Genomic DNA, 10403 nt, shown 5'->3' on the forward strand with positions numbered 1-10403 from the left:
CACACACACATATCAACAAATAATATATTCAATTAAGATCACATGGTGACATATTTGCCTTTTCAATTAGTAAATGTTAAACAACTCACATTTCAAATATTTTATTGATTTGTATTGGATTTATTTAACAACAGACAACTCTCTCTAAATAATAAAATTTATAAGCTAATTAATTTAAATAAATTTACTAGTACAAATATAAAACATAAAATCAAGAAACAAATAAAATGATTACAAGAATTTGATGGGTATTTTTTTCTTTAAGTAGATTAATCTCATGGTATTAAATCCTATGTATTACTAATACCACCAAATGAAAGGGATTAGTTATACATCCTATAATATCATGTAAGGTGTATAGATTAATAAGACATAGGCCCAAATCCAACCAAACATAGTACTAAATAATATCATACATCATACATGGAATATTTCTCCTAATACTCCCTACCAAACAACCCCTAAAAGTCCGCTTGATATTAATCGGAATTTCTTTTCAAATTTTGAAATTTCCAATAAATTAGTTCCTAGAATCTTCGGAAGTGTTGCCTATGTTCATACCCATTCTCAAAATAGAGGCAAATTAGACCCACATTCTCCTAAGCGTGTTCTCATAGGATATTCTCCTACTCAAAAAGGTTATAAGTGTTATCAACCATCATCAAAGAAGCATGGTGAATGCTTCTCAAATCAGTCTTTCTCAACATGCTTATTTTTCAAGCATATACTAAGTATTGCCCCAACTTTTGCTAACATAATCATTGGCGAGACGGGCGACTATAAGAGTAATAACCACTCGCGCTTTGGAAGCTTGTTTGATTCTCTATCAAAATCATAGAAGCTCTGATACCATGTGAGAAGTATAAGAGAAAAATATTATCGAATTGTGTATCTTCTATATTACATTGGTACTCTATTTACAAACACTATATTACAATCCTTTGCCAAGGAGGATTATATATACTATTCATATTCCAAGTAGGATTTTATATAATATTCTTATTTCAAGTATGATACAATATAGTATTCTAGTTCTTATTCCTATTCTAACACTTACATTATCATATATATATATATATATATATATATATATAAAAATAATATTCTTATTTCAAGTACGATTCAATATAGTATTCTAGTTCTTATTCCTATTCTAACACTTACATTATCATATATATATATATATATCTTCACATCTGCATGTCCACAACGCTTATTTTGCATGTGTTAAGCCCTAGACACCCATCATTCTCTCTCGTACACTCCTCTATCACAGTTATCCTATTTTAATCTATGTGTGGCATGGTCATTTGCCAGGCTATTCTCCAAGAAAACTAAGCAATGATGTCCACATTATTGGCATTACATTTCGTCTGGCCTTACTTTAGTTTTCATTCTTTGAATAAGGATTAAACTAGTTGTGCGCACGTTCTTTTTAAAAAAAATAAATGCAACGGGCAGTGTTGTAATCCTTAGCATTAAGGACATGCTAGAGACCTTCAAAAAGGAGCAACTAGTACTACACAAAAATACTTATAGTGATCCTAATAAATCTACAAGTTGGTTTGTATCATCTTCAAAACATCAATCATTCCTCTCTCTAGACAATCCACCAAATGCAGTGTGAAATTATTCTCCACCACTTCTTCTGGTTCTCGTTACCTCTATAGTAGATCTACCAGGCATGACTCTAAGCTAGTTTATTGACACTTTTGTAATGTGTGTGAGTCTAAGCGCTATCATATTTCCAAAAGTTTCATCAGATAACTCATGTTCAATAACCAATCAACTTTGAGATATATATGTATAGTATTAAGGAGTATTGAGATTAGCTCATATGTTTAATCTCAATTGGCAGCCAAAAGAATTTTGTCAAACTTATTCAACAGGTGGAGTCTATCTCAATTGTTCAAACTGAAGTGGATGGCTTGATTTGACTGAATAACAAGATAAAATGTTCTCTGTTAAGAACTGCCATAATTTGCTGCTATAAAACTTAGGATCGGAGCTATGTTGCTCAAACTCATCAAAAATGTCAACGGATGTGTGTCGGATTCTCCAAAAGTAGTGTATTTTTGGATAATCCGACACAGATGTGGCATCGAAAGTAAAGAGTCTGTGCAACTTAGGGTTAGGGTACCTAATGGCCTTGGAAGACTAACTGGAAAACTAAAGCTCATGTCGAAGCTGCTTGTTTTGGATAGACTATCACTTGGGAGGCTTTGTTTAACTCAGAATAATCCATGGAAGAGAAGTTCTGCACCAAGTATTACATGCTACCTATGTGAAGAAGATTTGTTCTTGAATTGCAGTGTCCAAGGAATGTTGAGAGTTGCTTCTTAATGTGACTGGTGTTTCATGGTCAATGCCTCTAAAGATATCAAGAGTTCATTGGAATGCTAACAAAGTCGAGGATGTCTAAAAAATTGAGCAAATTTGGAGAACAATTCCCATATGCATTTTCTGGAAATAACAAGGGTTGCTTTGAAGGAAAACGGATGCATATTTCAAGAATTAAAAAATACTTGTTTGCATTATTTATATTTTTGGTGTAACAGCGATATATTTGATAGTCTAGGAATATTTTTGTTTCATGTACTTATCTGTACCAACTTGGTTCTTCATTAATAAAATTGGACCTTACCAAAAAAAAGTTTGCATCTATGTTTGCTCGAATTCAGTGCAGATCTAGAGGTTGGATTCTTCATCACATAAATTATTTTTTTTGAGAAAGTAACAACTAACATCACATAAATTTTAGGATTCAGGGCAATGGATAAGTGCAGATAAGGTGCTCGTATACACCCAATTACTGAGACATCTATATGTATATAATTCAATTACATAAAGTTATTGAACTAAAACTAATATAATTTTAATTCTTTATAAACACCTAATATTCTATTCACAAGACATCTTGTGTAATAAGGAAGTGCTCTCATACTTAATCTAAAAAATATTTATATATATTAAAGCCCAAAGCCAAATACCCAATTGTTTTATAATTCTTGATCATAGATGTAGTCAAAGCGCCCCAAGTAAGTTGACCATATCTAGTGTGGATCCCACAACCACAACCAAATCGTGTCAGATCAACATGGGTGTAGCGGAAAATATTGAAGGTCCAAGCAGCATAGGTTCCACCACAGAATTCTTGAATCTCAACTGCGTACAACTTTTCTCCTTTTGCCTCCACTCTTTTGGAGTTGTAGTATGTGACCCAATCATTTCTTCTAATTATGACGAATTATACTTTACTATGTTACCACAGCTTTTAAATGTGGCCTACCATGTGTGATCCTTCTTTACAAAGGTGTTAGCTAAAGTTAAACCATAAGCTACATAAGCACACCATATCAGATGGAATTCATGCCAAAATGAGTAAAATGAAATAGCACTTGCTTCTATAATATGATTTAGATGCTAGAAGTTTATTTTAAGTTCACTTAATAAAAATAAACAGACATTAAGGAAATGGTTAAAATACATGATCAGAGTAAAAGGAAAAAAGCTACAAGCTAAGAGATAGTAAAGCTTGTTTAATGTTAAGAAAAGTAGAGCATGTGTTTGATGTAAAAAGTGTACTCATAAACAAAAGCAAAGGCAGAAAAGGCTACTTTTCAATGAGTCAATACACTGACTCAAAACAAAACCAACTCAAATTATCATCATAAGTAACATCTCATGTGACTCACCGTTTCAATCTTCTTCAGCACCGAAACCCCTGTGTCCATATCATAATCATATACAGAAGGTGGGGTTCTCATTGAGCTATAGGAAAACCTGAGTACACCGGATTCAAATTCTGATTCTAATGGATCAACAGAGTATACAGGATCAACAAATTCAACAGCATGACCACCTTGAAGTCTTTCTAGTGGCTCTCCAACAGCAGGAAGGTGATATACAGTAATTCTGGGTAGACCATTTTCACGTTCATGAACAGCAAGATGGTCGGTAAAAAGTTGTATGTCCTGGAGCTTAATGCTGCATGACAACCAAATTTAATGAGCCATAATCATGAAATAGCTCCATAATATTTCGTACTCACAAAATAGACTAGAAGAGGAATAGCTTTCTCAACCCCTTTGCCCATTTCTTATGTTTTTTCCAAAAATTTACAGGACTTTACCCAGGTATAGGTAAGTTAGCAGAAAATCTACGCTCAAGAGATATCAAAAGACTTTTGGAGCACTTGAACTACAAACTTGAAGTACTTAGAGTTGACCAAAGTCAACAATTTGAGTAAACAAGATTAGATTCATGATTTGAAGGTTCAAATAGGTATGTACGATGATGTTGGACTTGAACATATGTTAGGTTAGCACACATGGGTTCAGTGCATTACGGCTCTATTGCATGAATGTTGCAAATCTCCAGTTTGAATTTGTAATTACTATTAAGTACAGATGCATCTCTTTACTGATTTGTAGGTGTAACATGGTGATTGCAAATGATATTGAGGTCATGATAGACTTCTCGAGTTCATTGCACATTCAGCAATGATATTAACCTGTGAAAATCTTTAAAGAAGCTTCTAGTTGCTTACCTTTTCTTCTTTTTGAAATTGGTAACAGAGCATGATCTCAAAGAACCAAAACAGTGCTACACTGAAACCATATTTACAAGAGAACTCTAGAATTTTACCACCTCTATCTATAATGAATCTAAAACATCAATGATAGACATACAAATTGACAATTAGAAGACAAAATAATTCCTGCAAAGTTTTTTGAACTGTCAATAAATTGGTCATCTCTTTAATAATTACCTTGGACGGTGAGGAAGGAGAACAGTGGTAGCAGATATGTTTTCCACAGGGCATGCAAGTAATTCTGAATTGAAACATTCATCACTTCTCCTCTTGATGAAGAAATGATTTCCACGATGACTAGCTGATGTGTCAATGCCAGTCACACGTGATGTTAATACCACCAATCCATTTTCAGGTTTTGAAGTGTCTAGATAAAAGACAAATCTTGTAATTTTACTCTCAGATGCAATAAATAAATATTTCTTGCTCTCAGATGCTTGAAGATCCAAAGAAAATGTTTCGTCATTTTCATGATAAAGGCAAGAGTTATCTAACTGGTTAGTTCCCAATTCATGCAACCAGACCTGTCAAAACTAATATTAATCAAGAGAAAGAAAACCTGGATAAGCAAAAGTAAGATAAATTTCAACCAGACGAATCCATAAAACTAGCTATAAAGCCAACAGAAACGATTTAGCAAGTAGAACATATATGTAGGTAGAGGTACTTATTTTGACAAACAGAGAAAACATAAGTTCTAAGGCTCACCACGATAAGCATGCCAAAGACAAACAATACCCTCAATGATTTCAACAACTCTATTAAATCTCTTCAATCAACTTTTTCTATTAAGAATCCATCTTTGGATGGAGGATTGGCTTCTATTTGGACAGCACTGGACATTATTATTAGCATAAGACATTCTACCAAACTGAATTACAACTATGGAGCATAAAGAATATATCATAATAAAAAAACAGACAAAGTTGGAAACTGGATGCTACTGGAGGAAACTAAATCACTTATATCCAATGGCTCCAATGAAATCCAAACCTTGTCTGGTCGAAGGATCTCATCCATTGTGATGTAAACCAATGCGTCATCACCTGCCCATTCGAGATATGATGTAATGGCACCAACCAGAGGTTTCCCAACCAGCATTCCAGACTCTGCATCAATAACATAAACAGTGTATATTTCATCCCCTTTTGTGTCCTCTGCATATGCAACTAACTTGTTATTTGGGCTGACCTGAAGACAGGAGAATCATGATGAAATAAGATAAGCTATAAAGCTACAAGAGACATGGAATAGCAATAAGAATCTGCACAGAAGACATGTTCTTACTTTGAAAGCACCAATACTGTAATATGCATGTTCTAGAGCTTTCACATTCTCATCCAAGATAATATGCTCAGAAGGAGCATCAGGTCCAGTTGGCATCGTATCATAAACAGATGTTGGAGCTCCACTTGTAGGCACATAGCATCTACAATGTTGGACATATTCCTTACCCTCCAAGTTCCTCCTGTAGTAAAAGTATGATCCTCTCCGCATGGGTGCAGATATGCCATCTTCTTTAATTCTTCCTCTTATCTCGGTATAAATATGATCCTCTAATTGTTTGGTCCCTAGTAAAGTGGTCAGACAGTTTATAATCCCTTCTCCAAGCAATTTTGAATGAATTGATGAACATGATAGTGTAAAGACACATTGAGAACAAATTAACGAACAAATGCTTTCAGATGGAGGCAAGTATGCTACAAAAGGAATTTTGTTCTGCACTGTTTTACATATATATATATATTGCACATCAGCAAGATGCAAATTATTTTTTTTGACATAGGTAACTGTTTCTATTTCTGTAACACAGTACATGGGTTGTACTGAAACCATATTTACAAAAGAACTGAAAATCTACTATCCTATCCTTATAATGAGTCTAAGACATCAATGATAGAGACAATATCATTAGAGTATATCTGGTTACACCAAAAACATAAAGTCAAAATACAATTCATTTTGACTTGTCTATAGAATACTCCATATTCTCAAAGACTCTTAAGGTTCCTCTCCTTCCATATTGTCCACCATATAGCTGCAGGTACAATTCTCCAGTTGTTTCTGTTTTTAGCGTGAACTCCTGCTTCTTCCCAACTGTGTAATGCTTCTGTGATTTTCCCTGGCATGGACCAAGCTATGTTTTTGAGACATAGGAATAATCTCCATAGTTGACTTGTGACCTTGCAATGTATAAATAGATGAACCACTGTTTCTGCAGTTTCCCCACAAAAAAAAACATCTCGAACATAAAGGGATCCCCTTTTTCATCAAGTTATCTTGTGTCAGCACTACTTCCTTAGCCAATAACCAGACAAAGCAAGCTACTTTGTGTGGGATTTTGGCTTTTCATATGTGTTTCCAAGGCCATCGAAGTATCAGCTGGTTTGGTTGGTTCATCTTCCTGTAGGCTGCATTTACTTTAAAAGTCCCGTTACTATTTCCCTGCCACTGTAGGATGTCTTGTCCAGCCTTCAAACCACTGAATTGGTCAATGGTGCTGAAGAATTTTGCTATTCTTGGTATTTCCCAATCATTCAGGTGTCTCCTGAACACAAAATTCCACCTTTGAGGTGTCCACAATTCTGCTATTGTGCTCTGTTGATGTAAAACTAAGTTATAAATATCTAGGAATAATGTCTCCATGTTGCCTGCTTCATGCCAATCATCCTTCCAGAAGACAGTTTTAACTCAATCTGCCACTTTGACTATGGTATTAACTTTGAATTCATTCCACAAAATTCTGATAGATTTCCATAAGCTAACACCATAAGGAGTAGTGACCTCCTTTGTCATCCAATTATCGTTCTCCTCATATTTAGCTTTAATGACTCTAACCCATAGACTTCGATTTTCATTTGAATATTTCCATAGCCATCTCATTCTTAAAGCAGATTTTTGATCCCCAATCCCCCAAATCTTTTCTCATTGATCACTGCCTTCCATTTGACTAGGTGGTAACCCTTCTTGTCTTTGTTCCCTTGCCATAGAAATTTCCTCCTGATGCTATCCAACCTATTGATGATTCCTGGTGGGATAGGAAATAATGACTTCATATACGTTGGAAGTGCATCAAGCACAGAGTTTATCAAGGTCAATCTTCCACCCATGGAGAGATATTGGGACTTCCACCTTGCTAACTTCTTCTCACATTTCTCAATCACCCCATTCCAGATTTCCATAGACATAGACTTGGCCCCCAAAGGCAATCCAAGGTAGATAGTCGGTAGAGCACCCACTTCACACCCTAAGATTGTCTTTAAGATTTCCATGTTTGGCACTTCATTAACTGGGTATAAGAAGCTTTTCCTCCCGTTAACATGTAAACCTGACATTCCTTCAAATATTACCAAGATCAGTCTCAGTATTTTCAGATGCTCTTCTTCAGCATCACAGAATATAAGTGTGTCATCTGCATACTGAAGATGAGTTATCTTCAAGCTATCCCTTCCAGCTCTAGCAACCTCAAATCCTCTTAGCCAACCTTCCCTGTTTGCTGTCTTAATCATGTTGTTCAGTCCCTCCATGACTAAGAGGAACAAAAAGGGTGATAGAGGATCACCTTGTCTTAGGCCCCTCTGTGAATTAAAATAACCTGTTGATGAACCATTAATAAGTACAGAGAAGTTCACTGTTGAGATACAAAATTTAATCCACTGATTCCATTTAAATCCAAATCCCATCTTCTCTAACAGATCCATAAGAAACCCCAATTGACATGATCATATGCTTTCTCAATGTCTAATTTGCATAGGATTCCAGGTTTCTTCAAGTTCACCCTGGAGTCTATTACTTCATTTGCTATGAGGGCAGCATCCATAATCTGTTTCCCTTTGATTGTAAGTCCACAAGCTTTGCCATCACTCTTTTCAACCTTTCAGTAAGCACTTTGGAGAATAGCTTGTAAATACTAGCTATCAGACTGATGGGTCTGAAGTCTCTTAATTCTTTAGCACCTTTCTTCTTTGGAATAAGAGCTATGAAGGTAGTAGCATTGAAATTTCTTTCAAACCTTCCTTGCTCGTAGAAATTCTGGAAGGTCTTCATGATATCATTTTTTACCACTTCCCAACACTTGATGTAGAACCCCATTGTAAACCCATTTGGACCAGGTGCTTTTTCAATTGCACATTGTTTTAGGCATTCCAGTACCTCCTCCTCTTCAAATCCCCTTTCTAAATCTTCCATTTCCTCCACTGTCAGCCTTGGGCAATTTGTGAAGTTGCTGGCAGGTCTCCACCGGACATTCTCTGAGTACAAGTTTTGGTAAAATTCCACCATTTCCCCTTGAATCCTTTCTTGATCATTGATCAGATTCCCTTGAACAAGAAGTTGGTCAATGTTGTTATATCTCTTGTGTGCATTAGCCATCTTGTTGAAGAATTTGGTATTCTTATCTCCTTCTTTCAACCATAGGGATCTAGATGTTTGTCTCCACAAGATCTCTTCATTCTTGATTAGCTACTCAAAGTTCATGATTAAGGATGCCTTCTCCATTGATTCCTCTACTGTTAAGCCTCTGGCTATAGCAATGTTGTACAGAGTAGCCAACTTCTCTAGCACATTCTTCCTTTGTTGACCTAAGTTTCCTTGCTCACTTCTACTCCATTCTTTCAGTTTATGTTTCAAGGCTTTTAATTTGGAAGCTAGGACATAGTCAGGTCTCCCCTGGTAATCAAAAGAACTCCACCACACCTTCACTCTATCAATAAAACCTTCAGTGCCAAGCCACCAATTCTCAAACGTGAAATAACTCTTGTTCTTCTTCCAGGAACCTCCTAGAATTGCAATCGGAGAATGATCCGACATTATTCTTTGGAGTGCAATTTGTTTCATATTATTGAAAGAGTCATCCCATTCTTGAGGCACCAATATCCTGTCAATTCTTGAGGCTATTTTCCCAGTATCCCCTTTGTACCAGGTGAGATTAGCATTCTCAAGATGGAGATCAATTAAATTCATGTCTTCAATCAGATCAGAGAACTCCCTCATGCCCTTTGTTCTTCTAACACCGTTCCTTTTCTCCGAGACATATCTGGACACATTGAAGTCTCCACAAACTGCCCAGGGACCTTCTATTAATCCTCTGATTGAGCCAATCTCCTCCCATACTTATCTTCTTTCCACATAACAGTTAGGAGCATACACCCCTGTTATATGGCAAGTGAAATCTTGCAATTGTGCTTCAAATTTACAAGTAAGAGTGTATGCACCTATCTCTAGTATTTCACCTTTCCAAATTCTACTATCCCATAGCATCATTATCCCTCCTCTAGTTCCACTTGCCTCCAAACATGCCATTTTAATCCATCTACCCCCATAGTTGCATTATCAATCCTGTAATATCCCCCTCTAATTTAGTTTCTAGTAGACAAACTATATCAGCTTTCCAATCCCCCATAATGTTCTTGACTACCCTCCTTTTATCCCTGCTATTTAAGCCCCTTACATTCCATGATACTAGTTTGAATTGCATCATGTAATGGCCACGATGTTCCTCCCCTTATCTCTACACCCCCCACTCTTGAATTTCACATCAAAGGCTACTAAATTTTTTAATTCTTTAGAGCCTTTAAATCTGTTCTTCTTACATAGTAGTAGTTCCATAGCCAGACCTCATGTCCTCGAAAATCCGCCCCTAATAATTTCCCTAGTTTCAGCATGTTTTGCTTCACCCACGCAGACACTTCCTTCTCTTTTTCTGTAATTAATTGTTGTTGTGTGCGCAAAGGCTCTGCCTCTTCGATCTCCCATTCTTCGATAGAAGTCAATGATCTTTGACCAGCAATTGTGCATGGGCTTTCCTCCC

At 36.0% G+C, this 10403-nt stretch overlaps 1 protein-coding gene across 1 annotated transcript in view; it reads right to left on the reverse strand.

The window, feature by feature from the left end:
- LOC125847223 (uncharacterized) overlaps positions 1 to 10403 on the reverse strand; it is a 923078-nt gene that overhangs the window by 903967 nt on the left and 8708 nt on the right. Inside the window, exons 2-5 of the mRNA XM_049526888.1 lie at positions 5882 to 6165; positions 5588 to 5785; positions 4772 to 5118; positions 3696 to 3987 (exon numbers count right to left, since the gene is read on the reverse strand). Coding sequence (XP_049382845.1) covers positions 3696 to 3987; positions 4772 to 5118; positions 5588 to 5785; positions 5882 to 6165 — 1121 coding nt within the window. The remainder of the gene's footprint in view (positions 1 to 3695; positions 3988 to 4771; positions 5119 to 5587; positions 5786 to 5881; positions 6166 to 10403) is intronic.

This window comes from Solanum stenotomum, chromosome 12 (genome assembly GCF_019186545.1).
Source record: "Solanum stenotomum isolate F172 chromosome 12, ASM1918654v1, whole genome shotgun sequence".
NCBI classification, from domain to species: domain Eukaryota; kingdom Viridiplantae; phylum Streptophyta; class Magnoliopsida; order Solanales; family Solanaceae; genus Solanum; species Solanum stenotomum.